The sequence below is a fragment of the Thermobia domestica genome, chromosome 11, assembly GCF_964235325.1.
Source record: "Thermobia domestica chromosome 11, izTheDome1.hap1.1, whole genome shotgun sequence".
Taxonomy (NCBI): domain Eukaryota; kingdom Metazoa; phylum Arthropoda; class Insecta; order Zygentoma; family Lepismatidae; genus Thermobia; species Thermobia domestica.
Genome location: NC_137464.1, coordinates 124,530,520 through 124,550,569, shown reverse-complemented (window position 1 = coordinate 124,550,569; position 20,050 = coordinate 124,530,520). Strand labels below are relative to the sequence as shown.

The following is a 20,050-nucleotide window of genomic DNA, read 5'->3' as shown; positions in this document are numbered from 1 at the left end:
CCGCGACCATATATATATATATATATATATATATATATATATATATATATATATATATATATATATATATATATATATATATATATATAGACAGAGAGAGAATTCTATTTGCATCAGCAGTGGATTTTGTTTCGGGAGAGGCTTGAGGAATGAGTAAGAAACATTTGTGATGTACGTGCAATGCAAAAAATTATCACAAATTTATTTCGGGAGGGTTTTGAGCCCGATAACCACCCCCTAAATACGCCACTGTACATCAGTCAACCGCTCTCATATTATCTAACACAGCAACGAAACAAATTTTTAGTGAAGGCAATTTTAGTATCTATCAATATTCGAGACGAGACCGAGACTGACCTAAGTCTCGTCTCGGTCTCGTCTCGATTTATAGAGGTCTGTCTCGGTCTCGGTCTCGTCTCGGTATTTAAAAGTCCGTCTCGGTCTCGGTCTCGTCTCGGTATATAAAAGTCCGTCTCGGTCTCGGTACTATCCCTAGTGTGGCTGGTACCCTCTAGCTTTTAACGATTTTTGGTTCGAGTCCGGATATTTGCTCCCCCGAAACTCAAACCCACAACCTCGTGAACGATGTCCTTGCCTCCTAGACTTCACGACTACCGAGGTCAGCAGTCAACTAGTTTTTAGTATTCAGATACAAACCACCTATCTTTCATGTTTATACACGGTGTTATAATAATAATAATAATAATAATAATAATAATAATAATAATAATAATAATAATAATAATAATAATAATAATAATAATGTTATAGTAGAATAGTAGTAGTATCATTAATAATAATTATATTGTCAATCCCTTGGAAAATGGGCCAGTGTCTTGTATGGGATGTAACAAGTGTTGATACTTTCGCTCCTTCATACATAACACTAATTTGTGAGGAAGCAGGAAATGCAGCAGAAGCAGCCGTTAAACGAAAACATACAAAGTACTCCAGACTGAAAGAAGGTCATCTTTTTGTTGCCTTTGCTACAGAAACGATGGGGGTTTTTAGCAAACAAGCCAGTAAATTTTTGAATGAATTAGAATCAACTTTAATTAAGAAGACAGGCGAAACAAGAAGCAAACAATATTTACTACAACGAATAAGCCTAGCAATACAGAGAGAAAATGCAGTCAGCATTTTAAAATCCTTGCCGTCAGCACAAGAGCTGGATGATTTTTTTTTTACTTATCATAAATAGTATAAACAGTAGTATAAACAGGGACATCGATTTGTTTTTCTAAGAAATGAAAATGGACATTTGTCTTAATTTGTAAATAGGTTCATATGTAAATTTAACACTGGAAGATTATATTGTCTATGTAGAATACTTGAAGAAAGTGCTTGAAACTACACACAACATTTGGCTCGTTTTGGCTCAACTCGACTCGAAACTCGAGTCAAATTCGAGTCGAGTTGGAGGAAATTTTTTGAGCCGAGTTCTCGAGTCGAGCTCAAAGATATCTGTTTCGAGTCGAGTCGAGTTTCAATGAAAACTCGCTCGAACTCGCTCGTGCCAATCCCTATTATTTTTTCTCTGTCCAGGTCTTCTCTGAAAAAAAGGTGTTCTCTCCTCCAAATTTCACATTTCTAGAAGTAGCTATCAGTATCTTCTCGGCGTTGATGAGTGAGTCAATCACTTGTACACTTTCGTGTCACAGCATTGATTGCCTCACTTTCCCTCTTCAGTAGTGGATGTTTTGAAACACTGGAACCCGTGGATGAAAAAGAGAGAGAACTTTCTTAGTTACCTTTATAATGTGATCTGGCTGTCTCCAGTAGAAAGGTCAATTGGATTGGACATATCTTGCGAAGAAATTGTCTTCTTAATACCGTTATAATGTAGAAAGAAAGATGGAAGGAAAGCGAGGAATAGGAAGAAGAAGAAGAACACAACTGATTAATGATTTGAAAAATAGAGGAAAATACAGGAAGTTAAAAGAGAAAGTTGAAGTTTGAGAAACGTGGAAGAAACATTTGCAGGCCCAAACCTAAAATTGAAGAAAAAACAAAGAAACAAACAAAATCCTCATTAGTCCCTGCCAACAGGCATATTTAATAATAATAATAATAATAATAATAATAATAATAATAATAATAATAATAATAATAATAATAATAATAATAATAATAATAATAATAATAATAATACCATCATTTTCTAACAGAAAATTTTGAAGTTTACTACTATGGCTGGTCTTTTAGGAAGATGTTGATAATGGCGATTTCGTTCATAGTTCAAACATACAGTAAACGTTGTATAGACAATCGTATAACGATATAAATCATATCACGAAAAGTTTATCAAAAGGGATAGGTTACTGGTGCGGTTATTGTTTGCGGACAATTTTCTCAAAGAGACCTTTAACAATCATGTATAATTTAGGAATAAAGAAACCAAATGAAGTAAATCGTCATAAAAACTATCCAGTAGGAGAAGAGTGAGTTTTGCTAGGACAATTTCCTCAGAAACTGATCATGTGATTTTTTTCTCATTTTATTAATAATCCTAGAAATCAACAAATGTTGCTGTTAGGAAATTTAAAAAAGGTTGGTACTTGTGAGGACGAATTTTTCTCGAACATTTTTTTTTTCTGATACAAGTATTAATGATTTTGTTTATATTTCGTAAACAAATATTTAATCAATAATTCTAAAATATGACATAAATAACTCTAAAATAACCTCATGAAAGGTAGAATATGAAGGGGATGAATTCGTTTAGTATGTCATATTTAATAATTACAATGATTTTGTTTATATTTCATTTCTAACGCTACAATATTGCATTATTCATGATTTAGTTTGAAAAATGGATGCAAGACAGAGTAGTGCAGTGGGTCATACTCTTTTCCTTCTTTCTTAAGGTTTTGTAAACCACTGGTTATTGAATGAAAGAATTTTCCCTCTAATCGTATGTAAATTAATTGAACAATTAACCAGATACAGACATATACAACTGAAGACAAAAACTTAAAGATGCAAGTGTCTTTAGTTGAGAAATGTTCATTTATTTTTCTCTATCCACTAATATGAAGTTCGACAAGGGAGATCATGTATGTTATGTGTGTCAGTCAGAACTCTTATAGAACGGCTTTGTCCGTCTATCGACAGACGGTGTCAGAGCGCAAACGGATACAGATATCGATATGCGGTTTTCTGTTCAGTGTTCCAAAGATACGTTTCATCTCCTGCATTAACTCATTATCCAAACCAGAAGTGGTTAAAATTAGTCATCTACCATATACTTTCACAATGTTGGGTAAACACTAAAAAAGTTGTACCTTATCGGGAACCAAATTCACGAGAATTTCAAATTAATTTTCCCAAGAAGAGATGCTGGTGCTATGCTCAAGTACATCTTCTTCTTCCAGAGTACGTTTAATCATGGATAAAAAAGAACTCCTTGAACACAGGGGCGTCATTTAGGGAGGGCAGGAGGGGACAATTGCCCCTCCAAGAGTTTGAGTAATACATATACTTTAATCGATTGACTAAGTACAAAACGTGAAAGTCTTCTTATGTCGATGGTGCTTTTGCCCCCCTCAAGCGAAGTCTGAAATGACGCTCCTGCTTGAACACCGCTTAAGCTAATCACTTATGTTCTGTTTCTTGGCTTTGAGTAACAAAAATCTTTTAGTATCACTATCATTATTGGTGGTAATGGCTTTACGATTATATGACTTTTTTTAAATGAAATAATATTTCTTTTAAATATTAACGTGTGTTGAATATTTTTCACGGAAATTGTTTTAACAAACTAGCTAAAACGCTCGTTCTTTGCACGGGAAAAGTAGGTTTATAGAAAATATTTGCCCCTTCCCCTTTGGATACGAAGTTTTAATGAAAGCTAATGATAAAAACATTAAGATACTTTACTTTGGATATACATTTTTGAAACGTCCTCATCCCTCCCCTAGAACGCGCCCTTTAACCAAAGTGACATGATAAAAATCCAACTTGTGATGAGTACTCTCTATGCTCCAAAAGTAATTTCAAAGAGATCAACTGTGTTTCCGACTCCTAAAACTACGTGTATTCGACACTAATCTCGTCCATTTTAATAATTTTTCACCATTTCTTACTCCCATGACGATCGGAGCTGAATGTGGACTTAAACAGTACTGGAAGTGTCTGAGCGACCCCAATAATTGTGGATTCGACATTAATATCTGTCGTTTTCGATTAATTTTACACGTCCTCTCTTAAGCCTCCTAGCGGTGCTAGAGGTGTCTTAAAACGACAGTTTTTTTTAATTACTCCGGGAGTTCCAGTTATACTGAAACATACACTCACTTACACAAATACACATATCTATTTATGACTTAGTTTATGTAATTCTATGAGTCTGCACTTCCTCGTTTCCGAATGAAGATGACGCCATTAAGCTGAATTGCAAGTATAATCTGTTGATCCAGTTTTGAAATAAAATAATGAATAAAGCAGTAATCAATACAAAAGAACCCAGGAATGTTTCGACTTCGAATCTAGAACCATTCACTGAGATGCTGATCAGTAAGCATTCAACGGAGATAAATTAACTTATGACTTCAGTTCAATAGAAGGAAATACTATCCAACCAAGAAGATGAGAATAAGTGATTCAGCGACTATGAACTGTAGTAGTTGTTTATCTTAATGAACTGAATTCGAACTTATTTATTGTCAAAGAAAAGAGGAAAACATCCAACGCAAAACCAGAAATTTCAATAGTTGGCATGGCCAATAATTGGCATAATACTACGCAGAGATACAGGCAGGAAACTGTAGTTCAAATATACATGAATAGTATCCGGAGATAATTGAAGCTGATTCTATTTCATAAGAACACAAAAGACTTACCTTCAGTTTGTAGTAGTAGTAGTTAACTTTCAGCGACACAAATAAACCAAGACTGAAGAAGAAAGAATATTTCTACAAGCAAACAAAGCAAATGTTTATAACTTGATGTGATTTTCGTACAGGAACAATTCTGTACTTACAGCAAATGAAAGAGACAAAGTTCCATAAAATGTTTATTGAAAAAGTTGGCAACATTTTCCGACCAAAGAACGTTGACATTAAAAAAAGAATGTCTTTCAAAAGAATTGTGTCGCATTACAGAGTTTTGAACTTGGTATTGATTAACTCAACCTGCAAACTGCTTAGAGCAGCAAAACTCTATATTGTGACATTATAAAGAAGAAGAAAACATTGTACGGGAATTAAAAAAAAAAAAAAAAAAACCCGTACTTGTCTTTAAAAGTGAACATTTTAATGATACTCCTTGTCAGTCATAGAACTACGAATTTTGAGGAGGGGAAATGTAAGCATATGAGATAGATCTCATTCATGATTTAATAATTTTATTTAATTGTTGTTGTTTTATATATGTATATATAAGGGCCCAAAATTTCCGGTCGCCAGGTCGCCATTGGCGACTAGAAATTTAGAACTGGCGATCAGTGTTCAGCAGGAATGGTTTCTGCCTGAAGCCACGGGGCTGCGCTGCGCTTCTGTTTCGTACCAAGATAATTGTCACTGAGTGAGAGAAAACAACACGGAATGTGAAGTCTTCACAACGAACATGGAAAGTGGAGTCTTCACAACGTTGTAATTCGCCCCTCCTGTCTCACCATCCTGGCACGTCAACGCCAGAGATCTTTTCCCTCGCTGTTTCAAGCACGAACAGCTGAGGGAACAGTCCAGTGCCTATTATAGAATAAATCAACTAATCACGTCACGGTATCAGTAATAAATCAATAAATAACAAAATAAGTAAATACATAAAATATTTTTTAAAAAATAGATGTTTGCATGAAATACCGCTATCACTGGTCACCTAACTACTTTCTCTTTTCAGCCAATCAATCAGTCAATAAATAAATGAAGATGTATTATGTATGAATAAATTCTGAACCTAATTGTCTGGTTTTGAAATTTTATGAAGTGATGTAATCTCTCTCTTTGTCAAACCAAAGGCCGTAAGGCGGGGGGAAGCTAAGTTGTTGTTGTTTCCATCATACTTTGTTTATGTAATTCTTTGAGTTTGCATTTCCTCGCTTCGGAATAGAAATGGTGCCACTAATGTAAGCTGATTTCTATGCACAATCTCTTCATCCACCTTTGAAATAAAATAATGTCAAAGCAGATAATATCCGGCAATCCCAGATTACTACAACCTATCTTCAAAAATACAAAATATAAAATACCTGGAAATCTGTGGTACAACACAGATAGACAGAGCAGTTAGAGAGGAAGATTCAGTGAAGTAGTTGCGGAAGAAAAGTAAAAATTGTAAGTACCTTTATTACCGTGTACTACCATGATAGGTCACTTTTATCTTCATATCAGGACACCAATAAAAGCAGAATTAAAGGATCGGAATCTGGACATTTATTTAAAAACTCTATCTTGCCCTGGATTCGATGTCTTGTTATTATTGCCCCTTTTCACGAACTTTAAATAAGGAGTAGCAACATATAGATTTAACACTTTATTAGGAGAATTATTTTTCTTTTATTAGGGCTATAATAGTACAATGCTTTTCATATCCAGTCATTAAGAATAAAAAGGAGCTTATTTTGTAAAATACCTTTAATAGATAGAATCATTCAAATTTTAAAATCAAGGTTACAAGACGATGTAATTCAGGGAATAGGAAATTCTTATTATTATTATTTTATTTTATTTTATTTTAAATCACGTATCCCATCGCCGTAAACATTCTCCATTTTTCTAACTCACAATCTACATGCTTAAACATTTCACGAGTCAATAAAATTGTTTTATGACTGTTCTCTGAATAATTTATAGATTTATGTCTAAATTTTCTTCATACAGTACATGATTGCGATGATAAACACTAATGTTCTTTCACACTTCCAAACTATGCTATGAACAAGTATAGAAAGTCTTGTAGAACGGTTTTGTCCGTCCGTCCGTTTGTCGACAGATATCAGAGCAAAACCGGTAAGAAATGCATTTCTTTGCAATCGACTCATCGTCCCAATAATAGGTTCCATCTCCTCCGATAGCCCTATATTCAAACAAGAAGATTCAAATTAGTCAACGTTTATCGCCATAAAACCAAAAAGGTAACAGATAGCGAGAACCTGTTTTCGGAAACGATTTAGCGTATTAAGACAACGTACCATGACTATCCTGAACAGACTACCATAACTGAATATGGTTCAAGTTTAATATTACTTCCGGTTTCAATACTGATTTCCACAGAGAAAGAACGGAAGATATATGGAGATGCAGTTTTCTACAATTGATTCTTTTCCCCAGGAATAGATACCATCTTCTCCATTAACCTTCTATTCAAATCAGAAGTGGTTCAAATTTGCAAATTTCCGATTTCAACGTTTATCGCCATAAAACAGAAATGATAATAGATATTGAGAGCTGTTTTTAGCAAACGATTTAGTATCTCATGGCAACATACCATGACTATCCCGAACACTATCAAAACCAGGAAGTGGTTGAAATTTACTACTACTTCCGGTATCAATACTGATTTTCATAGAACAAAAACGGTAAGAGATTTCGAGATGCGATTTTTTGCAATTGATTCAGCGTCAAAGGAATAGATATTATTTCTTCCATTAACTCTCTATTCAAACCGAAAGTGGTTTAAATAAACTATTTCTGGTTTCTATATTTATCGTCATAAAACGAATGGTTATTAGCAGAGCCCGGATGTTGTTGACCTAAAATTTTCTAAAAAGTGACCTACAAAATGACACTAAACTTCCTGTAAAATGACCCTAAAAATCACAAAAATTGACCTTAAAACTTGCGTTTTCTTAAACGTTTATTTCGTTAAACATTGACATTTTTTTAATGTCAATTGGGTTTTCAGTTAACATTTCTCACTCATATTCAAAAAGTATTGTTTCACTTAGTTGCAGTCCATTGATCATTTATTTCTATTGATCAGTCCATTGTACGGCAGTGTAAGTATTGAAAGCGTCAATTCACTCCCGAGTTAAAGCTAGGAAGCACTCTTAAACAATAAAAGTTCGCAAATGTAGACTACATAAAAATAATAGACCTGTTTAAAATCCTTGTACGCCTTCTAATCAGGGGCGTCATTTAGAGGAGGCAGGGAGGGGCAATTGACCCCCCCTGAGTTTGATATTTCTATAGATTTTATCAATAAAATACTAGTAAATCAGTGAAATACGCGAAATTTTACTTATATCAAAGGGTTTTGCCCCACCCACCCCCAAGCAAAATCTGAAATGACGCTCCTGCATCTAATCCATTTTTAGTTATTCGCGTTATCACATCCTTTGAGGTCAACAACCCAAAACTATCTGTTTGGCCACCTACCAACCCCCACCTTTCGTTAACCAGCTACAGCTTAGTTTTCATTGGTTTGTTATGAATGCAGTTTTTCCACATTCGTAAACGTGTTCATGTAAAGGTTTCCTTACGTAGAAGAAAAAGAATAAAAAGAATAAAAATACCATAAGTGATCTAAAAGTTACCTTAAAATATTAAAAAATAACCTGAAATTTCAAAATGGCAAAAAGTGACCAAAAGTTGACCCTAAAAAACTATAGTTTTAGAACCTAGAGTTGATGGATAATGTTTTTATTTGAACTTGCCTTGTCCTATGCGTAACAGAAAAAAGTTGACTTGTCAACAAGGTCCGGGCCCTGGTTATTAGATAGCGATACGTGGTTTTCCGCAACGACTCAGGTGTGAAGAGAACATATCTCATGACTCACAATACGTACCATACCATAAGTAGTTGAAATGTACTATTAGTTCTAGTTTCAGTACTGATTTTCATAAAACAAGAACAGTAAGAGACATCGAGATGCTTTTTTTTTTTTTTTTTTTTTTTTTTTGCAGTTGATTCAGATTTCCAAGAATAGGTTCCACCTTCCCCATCAACGTTCTATTCAAACCACAAGTGGTTCAAATTAACGATTTCAGGTTTCAATCTTTATCACCATAAAAGAAAAACAATAAAGCATAGCGAATAATTGTTTTTTGATATGGATTCAGCGTCCGAGGAACAAGTTCTATCTTTGATCTTGTTAATCTATTAGAAGCAGTAGTTATAGATGTTCTACTAGGTTTGAGTATTGAATTCCCATAGGTTGGAAGTCTACTGTGGTTTCACATTGTGAAACGAAACTTACTTGTTTACTTTAAAATACCTAATACAAAAATATGTCTTATTTAATTCATTACAAAAGCTTTATCGTAAGAAAAAATAATAATATTCTATTGAATTCACTAGATTCCATAGATCTACTAAACATGAGACTGTGCTTTAAAACAGAAAATAAAGTTTATAGTTAGCCTACCTAAAAGTGAGTAGCGTTATTTTCCCTCAACAGTTAAGTTGTATTTTTTTTTTTAGATACAATCTCCTATTTTATACGCAATACATAAATAAGAAATAATCTATTCAAATAGAATAAAAAATATCAAGTGCATCAGATTGAAAATGGATGACATACTGTTTAACGCCATAAAATTATTTTGTTATGGATTTTCTCTCTTAAAAAAAAAGCATAATAGTTTACCCGTAAGGATGTAATTTTGTTTAGGTTAATGTGATCTATCTATCTATCTATCTATCTATCTATATATATATATATATATATATATATATATATATATATATATATATATATATATATATATATATATATACAGATAGATAGATAGATAGATAGATAGATATCGTTTTAGACCAGAGATCTTCAACTTTTTCGAGCCTAGCGCCTACTTGAGTGCTTTCCGTCATATTAACCCAATCCACCAATGTCCAAGGCTGAATGTAAGACTCGGACATTAACTTGTTCAATTCTTAAATCAGCTTGAAGAATGTATTGACAATCGGGGGAAGGCAATGGTAAGTACCATTTCTGTTAAATTGAGCTACTATATGGAATGGGTTGGGACTGGGCCACAACAGTATGAGGCTAGTTTACTTTCGAAAATGTACCTGCAGATGGTAGGGAAACATTTTTGATATGTATATACCATTACATTGCATTGGATGCAAATTTTGAAATTTCTCTCCCAGTTTACTTGAAAGTTAGAAAATCCCCCCCCCCCCACTAATGGGTATGCATAAAGTGAAAGGAAATTTTGTTTCTATAGTTCGATTTACAATAGCCATCTTTTCTTTTCATTTCCCTTACATCTCTTCCACCAAACGCCTCCTAAATAATCTGTAACATCTTTTTGTTCCACGTGCCCCTTTGCAAAGGAGAACGCCCCCTGGCGGCATTAATGCCCACGTTGAGAACCACTGTTTTACACCATCCCCAATAGAAAATCTTTGAAACGATTTTTGGTTTTGAATGCAAGAATATATTTACTTCTGATCTAGAGTAATGTTATAATTGAATTAACTCTGTTCTCTCCCTCTCACTCTTCCCCTGTGACCCTGAACACTCACTAAGTAGCCATGCAGCAGAAACTCTGGAGAATTCCAGTTGCTGAGTATTGATCGCCGCAGTTCTCGCTTCCTTCGGAATCGTTAACGGAAACGTAGTGCCGTGTGGTAGAATTTCTGTTAAGTTTTTTTGACATAGTCGGTGTAGTACGGGGTGAGAAAGGGAATTGAGAGTTTTGTTTTCTATATACATAGTTATTAATATCTTACCGAAATACGAAGCTTCATAACAACTAGTTAAACACAGGCACAGCTAGTTCCAGAAATTGGAGAGCATGCGCATCGCATCGGAGGGCTGGCATTAGATCATTGAATATTCATATCGGTGGTATCATCTGATGAAGCCATAGTTTACATAGTGATGGTGTTAGTTAAGTAATGGTGTGTGTGTTGGTGTGTCATTTAAGAAATTGGTGACCATAGCCGTGGGTGCCTTTGCCCAAACGATTCGGCGCGGCCACAAGATGAGTGGGAGGACAGCGCCAGGCGAACAACAGACACAACAGCAAAATGACGTGAAGTTTGCTGGGGAGGAATCCAAAGACAAAATGTATGAACCGAAGCAAAACAAGAAAATCATACGATTGCTCACTGTTATGGCCTACGTGTTCTCAGTGTCTTTGGCTGCGATAATGCTCTCTTTGTACTATGTCTTCCTTTGGGATCCTAAAATTCCAGCTGGACAAGTTGTTCCAAATCCTTCCCAGCAAGTGATGTGTAGCCCTAACCCTTCTCATGACAAAGTAGAAACATCGCCTCCGCCTACCACCTTAGGTAATGTATCTAAATAAAAAATAAATAAATTTTGTCTTAGCTAAAGTAACGTTTTCAACGAACAGTTGCAGTAGTACTTTATTTATTCGGGAAACAACGAAAAAAACATGATTCGGGGAGCTTTATAAAATAGCTTACTGAAATTCTAATTTTACACACTAGTTTTCAAGAGAGCGTATGCTCAAGCGCTATATCTGCCGTTAAAGGGAATATATTAGGACGGTGCTTTACAAATTTTGTACTTTAGATGGCTTATAGGGACGTCAAAAAGCATTCCAAAGTTTCATTTATTTATTTACTTTTAATGTAAATCAATTTGCTGTTCCAATTGGCTATGCTTTGACTTTACAACTGTGAATAGAAAAATAATCTATTTTGGATGGAGCAGTATATGCTACTGTACTCATGGAGAAATCATTGCCCAATCAACTTTTAGATGCGTGAAGTTATTGTTATTACTACTAGCTGAACCTGCGCTCTCTACACAGCGCATCATTCGCATATGAGCATAAATCTCCTTATCATTCCTTACAACATCTGTACATGTCCCTTTACAGACACAAGTGAAAGACGTATCGATTAAAAAAAAAAGCCAAGGGATATCATAAAGGGGAGACTTTTTTCGATTATTTTTTCTCAATATCTCGCACCGTTTGCAAGATTTGAGCCTGCTTCCGGTTGGAGTTTATAATTCATGTATGACCAGTGTTTTCTTTCTTCTTGCATGCAGTATGTAATAAGCAAATACATTACATATACAATTAATTATAATGTCAGTTATATATGGTGTTCATTGGGCAAAACACTCCCCCCTTCCAAAAAAAAAAAAAAAAAGGTTCATCTTAGACTAGAGAAATGCTTATCCTTCCTTTTCCATTATTATTTGGCCATGAAACAAACGCCTGAGACATATGCAACCCATATGTACAACAGTGTGGTGTTGAAATGTATAATGCTTAGGATGTGATGCTTTAGTCTTTTTTTTTTTTTTAAATTTCAACACTTCCAATGTACCCCGTAAAAATGTAATAAAAATTGTTCATTTATAATAACTTATCTTCTAATCAGGGGTGGTTCTGTAGTGTAGTCACTAAGAGATGGAGTGGGTCCCACCGACTCACTCTGACCTACCGACCTACTCTGCTCACTGTATTGTAGACAGTCTTTTCTAAAGACTGGTGAATTTGTCTACGTTTTACTTTCAAGACCTGCATTTCCCTTCCTTTTTTACTTGTTTCTGTCTACTTACCTGAAATGAGTATACTCGTATCTAAGTGAAAAAAGAACTTCAAGCACTTTTGGATATTGATATTTTTAATTGTAATAATAACAATAGGACTTTTACTACTACTTGGCTTTCAAGACCTGTGATTTTTAGAGGAGCTAACTACTGGAAAAAGTACATTTTCGAATCACTGTAATACATAAATTATTATGTAAAAGATTGAACGTAACTATGTGTGCCTGATCATCACTCCAAATTGCAAAATCAAATGAAATGGCTTTTGGTATGTAGTTAGGCCTTAATCCAAACTGGGATGTTACATCGAGTTCATTATAATACATATCCTAAGGAGGTAGTGGGGATCCGAATTTTTGCGAAAAAAAAATGAGTATCTCGCAAGTCGTTAAACTTACGGGGCTGAAATTCAGTGTATTAACTCTTCATTGAAAATAAACAGAATATGTCCTAGCATTTTTAAAATTCTCCTTCATAGGAGAGGGGGGATTTTCTATATATGGAAAATTGGTAGTGGGTTGGTTTGTAAAGATGATCGAAAATGATCGATATTAGTTGAGAGAAATTCAGAAACAAAAAATAGAGTGCTTCGCTTTATATATCCATTGCTTGCTACTATAATAAATGCCGATGCTTATGTTTATTATATGGAGTGCTTAGAGTACAGGGCAATCAACCCATAAAGTTGTGAGAAAAATAGACATAATATTTGTACTGTAAGCTTAATTACAAGGAAATTTTAAGTTTGAACTCTACGAATAATTATATGGAAAATTGTACACTTTTTTTCTTTACGTTGGTGTAATTACCTTGATTTGGGACTTTTAAATTTCATCCTTTTATCCACTGAAACGTATCGATAAGTCAATAAGGAAATAATTATACTATGATAATTTAATTGAAATTCATCGTAATTTAGCCCATGACAAACAGCAGTGTGGTAATTGAAGGGGAAGAAGAGGGGAAATTAACAGGCACCTCTGAACACTTTCCCGGAACCTCGTTCCCTTTTGCTTTCTAGAGGGGAGGGAACTTAGTAAGGACATCAAACCTTCATGTGTAATTAAATTTATAAACAAATAAGAAATCATCAGTTTATTAGGCTTTAATTGATAATGTATGCGCAAGAACCCAATCGAAGGTGTGGTAGATTAAGTTTCTGTTCTCCATGAGTCGACATTGCCAACTGACATGGTAGATATGGAAAAGATGTTATATGGTGATGGAGAGGTGATAATTCTTTCTGAGTATTTCAAAACTGACCTAGAAAATTCGTTATCAGACTTAAGTCTAACAAGAAGATTGTCGATGAGGAGTTGCAGAAATTTCTACGTCGGGTAGAAGTATTATCAATTTCCACGACAGAGTCCGAACGGGGATTTCCCCTTATGAATTTACAGATGACTGGTATTTGAAATAGACTGTGCTCAAATATTGTCTAACTTGTTGATCATTAATGTCAATGGCCCGCCGCTAGACAACCTCAAAGTAGACGAGTTTGTTATTTCTTGGCTAAAGGATGTACACTCATGTCCAAAATGATTGTCGCATATCTATAACTATCTTCTTGTAAGAATATAATTTGATAATGATTTTGCAGCGTACTTTTAATACTGATACTATGTGTATAATCGGGAAATGTATATTTGTTGTAAATTTCATACGAAAATAATTGTAAATACGAAAATTAGAATGAGTAAGACAAAATGTTGCAAAATGGACAAGAAAGTTTTATTTTCGTTTTAGTGTTCTTATTTACTGCTCTTTTGACATGAAATTTTGCCACATACATATCTAGGGATGCGCACGAGACAAGATTTGAGACTGTCTCGACTCGAAAATGTGCTGTAAAAGTGATGTCTCGACTCGAAAAATATATATTTTTCTATTGGAAGAGCCGTGTCTCGACTCGAATTTTGTCAGGAAAATTCTGTCTCGACTCGACTCGAACGCATTCCTATATCTTTGTCGATTATACACATACTAACATTATAAGAAATACCGGACGAATTCGTTATCAAATTATATTCCTACAACATATTTATAGACATGCGACAATAATTTTGGACATTTTAGTGTACATCGTTCCGCTGCGAATGATTTACCACGAAAAAGTTCTGGAGGCCAACAGGAAAGAAACACGATTTCAGATTTGTTTCAAGGTGGCAAATTACGAGTTACGGAAAATGTATACTTGTATTATTAATGGCTAATTTGTGTTATTCAACTTTGTACCTAATTTTAATAAGTCTCTCCTTGCTTTTTATAAACTAGAAGGTAAACTACTTTGAATAAATATTCATAATAATTGCAATTATGCATATTTGTAACTTAAAATTAACGTGGTGTTTTAGTGATTACACAAATTACAATTATGAGCATACTTTGTGGAGATACTCTCACAGAGGGTACCCGAGCACCTTTATACGCTATGAAAAACTGATTTTTCAAGTTTTTTTGTGAGAAAAATACTGTGGACTAAGAAATCATAACCTTTTCCATATTGTACAGGGGTATTTTCCTGCGAATAGAAGTTTGTTTTGGAATGCGTTGAGAAATTAACACTTGCAAGAATACTCTCCTAGTAGAAGTATATTTTAGGCACACACTATTCCCCCCCCCCACCTCGAAGTGCTTCAATTTCTACACTGACAAACACTTTACCATTTTATATCGTAAAGGTCAGATCCACCGTTATTGTAACAGAGTAGTACTTGAACGATTGACCGTAGAAATTCTAATTCCGATTAGTGACAATTTCACAGCCTTGTTTTATTACAAGTGAGTAGTCAAGATTTATTAAATTCTTTAGTCAGTAGAGAAGAGGCCGTGGATCATGTGTCAGAGTTGATGACGATGGATTTTGGTGAGTCAGAGTAGGTCACAGTGGATGAGAGTGGTTCATGGTGGGTGGTGGGTCAGAGTGGGTCACGGGTGGTTGTAGGTCAGAGTGGATGACGGTGGGTGGGGGTCAGTGGATCGTGGGTCACGATTGGTGGTGGGTCAGTGGGCCATGGGTCAAGTTTTCGTTGACCCACGCCAACTCTGGAGTCACTTGTCTTTCCAATTGACACGAAGAATAAAAATTAATAAAAAATAATTGCAGGCTTTTGTTCCTTATATGAATTAGGAACAACCGAACATATTTTAATTGTTTTAATATGGAATCTGCAGTCATATTGATGTCCATAAGAGATTTGACAACATAGCATAAGTAACGATGCTTGATGTTACTTACTATTCACATGTTCTCGCTTGGATCTTTCACGCGTTATTCTGCCTCACAGAACAGCCCTTTATGAACGCTTGCCTTTAAGTTCAATGAAATCACACTTTAATGTGATTGAAGCAATCGTCGGGGATCAAGTTTCTGGTGGACGACAATGTGTCTAGAGGTTTTCTCGTCTTCTCCCACATTCTCATTCTACGAATTCCTTCATAATCATCTACTTCCATTAATCATCTGTCTCCTTCAGCCTAAACGTCATAAATGTTAGACTTGAACTAGAAATTCACTATATTTCACGCACACTTTACAAATGCGCGTGAATGTTTTTTTAGTTTTGACACGATTGTTATCAGCAGATCAAGAAGTAATACACATTGAAACATATCTACTTGAAATGATTATATTTGTTAACCAACTAAATCAAGCACTCTCTCTGCTTAAAATAGTATCCATCAATGAAAATGCAGAAAATAACTCTGCTTATTATTTGAAAATATCATGAGCATTTTAACGTATCACACACGTTCTGTGGAATCTTTTCAGCGAATGATATATTGTTTCTCTGCTGATTAACGTTAATTGCAGCCAGGATCTATTGTTGGGAATTGTTCACGAGTTGAATAAAATCTGTATATATAAAATTTTTAGATGAACGTTAACCCATAGATTAACTAAAATTTTTATATTTCTTAAAAAAATCTTAGAACCACCAATCATGTTTATGTAAGTTTTACAAGATAAGACCGCCAATCCTCGATATTACACAGAAGGTGGAAGCAGGGCCGTGCTGGGATAAGGGCGGTGGACAAGTCTACTAAAAGGGCGCCCATACAAACGGGAATATATATATATATATATATATATATATATATATATATGTGTGTGTGTGTGTGTGTGTGTGTAGAGAGAGAGAGAGAGAGAACTTTGAAAGAAAGTATGGGTGCCATTTTATATCAAAATCATCACCAAATTTGTTTTAATATTAACGTAAATAGCTAACCTCGAATCGAAATCCTCTTTACTATAGTACTCGCGCCGAGTCGCGAAGCTTGACCTAGATCTATCGATTTCACAACCCAATAGAACGCGAGGGTGTGTTCCGGTCGTCAACTCCCACCCATCAAATTTTGTCAGTGTCTTCTCTCGTGCTACACGGAAAATATCTCCCGAGAGTACAGTGTTGTCGGATTGTCGTCAAGTTCCGTTTTGTTAATTCTTTTTTGTTGCGTTATATTTTCGTTGTTACTATTTGTGCTATTGTTTCCATTTTAGAATAGTTGTTCCAGTAGTTATTGTTGTGCAGTGTTGTTATTGGTAATTTTTAAGTGCCTTTTTTATATACTTGTTTACTATGTCTTCAAAGTTTGGCAACATAGTTGGTGAATTTCAGCTGTTCGACGTTTCCCCAAGTGTGCGCTCGGGAAGTGGCTCCACGAATTGTACCGAAGTTTTCCGATGTGTTGAAGCTCAAGGAAAATATTTATATAATTGGTTTAAAGCCCAAGCTTCACGACTCGGCGTGAGTACTATAGAGAAAAACTTTTTAGTTCCTGTAATAAAATTTCTGTCAAATAAAAAGAAGCTAAATGTATCAACAACTTAATATAGCTCTATGGCCTGTGGACGCAGGAGGTTCAGTGCTACATTTACAAAAGCTTCCCATTGATTTCTGTCCGTACCCAACTGCACTACTTTATATTGCAATCTCTGCGAGAACCATTTTAATATTGTCCTCCCATCTGCGCTTCAGTTATCCTAATGGTCGTTTTCCTATTTGGATTTCCAATTACAACTTTAAAAGCGTTTCTAATTTCTTCCATTCTGGCTACATAACCTGCCCATTTGAGCCTCCTAGACTTGATGACTATAACAATGTTTGGTAAACGGTATAAAATTATGCAGTTCCTCCTTATGAAGTTACCGCCCTTCCCGTTCCTCTTGGAGTTAGAATATTGGTTTAAGAATCTTGTTTTCGAATACTTTCAGTCTACGATTTTCCCTATGTCAGTGACCATGTTTCGCAACCATATAGCACAACAGGCATGATTATCGTTTTATATTTTGAGCTACAAATTCCTCAATAGAATTAGCGACAACAAAAGATTTTTAACTCAATAATAACACGAAATCCCTGCTTCTAGTTGACATTAAATTTTTTAGTGATTATGGTTTTGGTCTGTTAATAATGATCCTAGATATTTGAATGTATCCACTTTGTCGAAAGAAAATTTTATTTGGTATTTTAACGCATCTATAAAATGCAGTATTACGATCCCGAAAAACTTCCATTTATTTAGTTTTCTTTGCATTTACTTTTAAGCCTATATCTCTGCAAGCGTTAATTAAGATTTCTGCATTCCTTTTTATTGTTCTATCATTCCCTATTAAATTTACATAATCAGCATACGCCATAACCTGGCAAATACAATTCAGCTCTAGCACCTGATTGCCGTCTTTGATTTTCATTATAGTGTTCTCCTGAACTAAGTTCTCCAGAATAATGGCGACAACGCTTCTTCTTGTTTCAGGCCATTCTCAACGTGAAAGCTCGTGAACAAGAATTTCTCTCCTTGAACCTTACTTTGGGATTCATTTAAACATATCTTAATTAATTTACCTTTTTCGGTGTTGCAAATTCTGTAAGCATGTTGTACAATGTTTCCCTTCTACCAGAGTGTAAAGTCAATAATTGATGTGCCAGGATATTGTTTTCTCATTTCTTTTCAAGTATTAGTCGAGTGGTAAATATCTGGTCGATAGTTGATCGATTTTACCTACATCCGCACTGATAATCTCGAATAATTCCATCTGCGTATGGAGTCAATCATGCTAATAGAATGTTGAAGAGAATTTATTGGATGTTGACAGAAGAGAAATACCTCAATAATTATTAAATCTGTTTGGTTGCTTTTCTTCTGAACTGGGACTCTTTTCACTCTTGTGGTAATTCCTCCTTGTTCCAGATAAGGAGAATGAGTTTGTGTATCTTGCTCTACATTTTTTCCCTCCAGCTAAAATTAAGTCAACCAGAATTTCGTCTGCACCCGGAGATGTGTTTCTTTAATTTTTTTTTTTTTTTTTTTTTTTTAATAGCGATTTCTATTTCTGTCTGGTTAGGTTCTGGAATATACGGTTATGCTATATGCATTTCACTTTCTCCACGCGCATTAGATTTTGGTTATGTGTTAAGCAAATCGTCAAAGAAATCTTTCCATCTATTTAAGATGCTATCCTGATCAGTGAGAACTGTTCCGTAGCTTTCTTTAATATATATGCACGAGGTTGATAGCCTTTCTTAAGTTCGTTGATGCATTTATACATGTCCTGAATGTTTTTGTTTTCACTATTATCTTCAAGTTAATTAATTTTAACTTTCAAAAGTCTCGTTACTTTGTTCTAAAAGTTTTGGAAGTTTTCTGCCAGATGGCAATGAAATTTTATGTAGTTATTTCGTTCGGATTTTGTAGCCAACACTGTTTCTTCTGTTTTCTCTTCTCTGCTACTTTAGTGCATTCCTGGTTGAACCATGTTTGTTCCTATGTATTTCTGCGTGCTCCAATATTTGTTTTGTTGAAATTTTAATGTTATCTCTAATTTCAACCAAATATCCTAAACACTAGTGCACTCCGAACCTTCTAAAACCGAGAATCTATTCGCCACTTCACTCTGGTTCCCCTCTCACCTGACTCTAATTTTTAAAAATTAAACGATATTGGTGGCGAAACAACGCTCTGTTTTCAGATATTGAATATTTCCTTTATTCAACGATAGTCTCTCTCTAACTATCGAATCAACTCCTCTATAATCAGTTGTGTTAGATTGTTTTCTTCTATCTACTAAAACATGATCAGTTTGATTATGTGTTTTTCCATGTGATGAAGTCCAAGTATATTTATGAATGTCGCGATGTTGGAATTTTGTAATCTTCACGATAAGGTTTCTGGATGTTGCACAGTTCACGAGTCTAAAGCCGTTGCCACAACCTTCCTTATGCAAACATTTATTCCCTATAATCGGTTTGAAAATGTCTTCTCGTCCTACCTTCGCTTTGAAACCGCCTAACAGAATTTTCATATGGTAATGCAGGAGATGATCAAATACCCGTTGTATTCCTTCGTAAAAACTATTTTTTTTAATCGCCATCCTTATTTTCTGTTGGGGCATGTGCATTTAAAACAATAATATTACACCACCAACCCTTAAGAGAAGTAAAAGAAAATCTATCATTAACAAATTCAACCCATGTAATTGCTGATATTACGTATTCGTTTGTGAACGAAAAGCCCTGTTCCTAGTTGGTAATTTTTAATCCGTTGCCCGTAAAAGAACGTAAAATTTCCCGACTTGACTCCTCCATTTCCTTCTCATCTAACTTTCTGATATTCCACTAGGTCCAT

At 34.8% G+C, this 20,050-nt stretch overlaps 1 protein-coding gene across 1 annotated transcript in view; it reads left to right on the top strand.

Annotated features, from left to right (window-relative positions):
- The first annotated feature begins 10,462 nt into the window (after positions 1–10,462).
- The window catches only part of LOC145664420 (uncharacterized), a 50,580-nt gene continuing 40,992 nt past the window's right edge, over positions 10,463–20,050 (top strand). Inside the window, exon 1 of the mRNA XM_081731103.1 lies at positions 10,463–11,184. Coding sequence (XP_081587229.1) covers positions 10,875–11,184 — 310 coding nt within the window. The 5' untranslated portion in view covers positions 10,463–10,874. The remainder of the gene's footprint in view (positions 11,185–20,050) is intronic.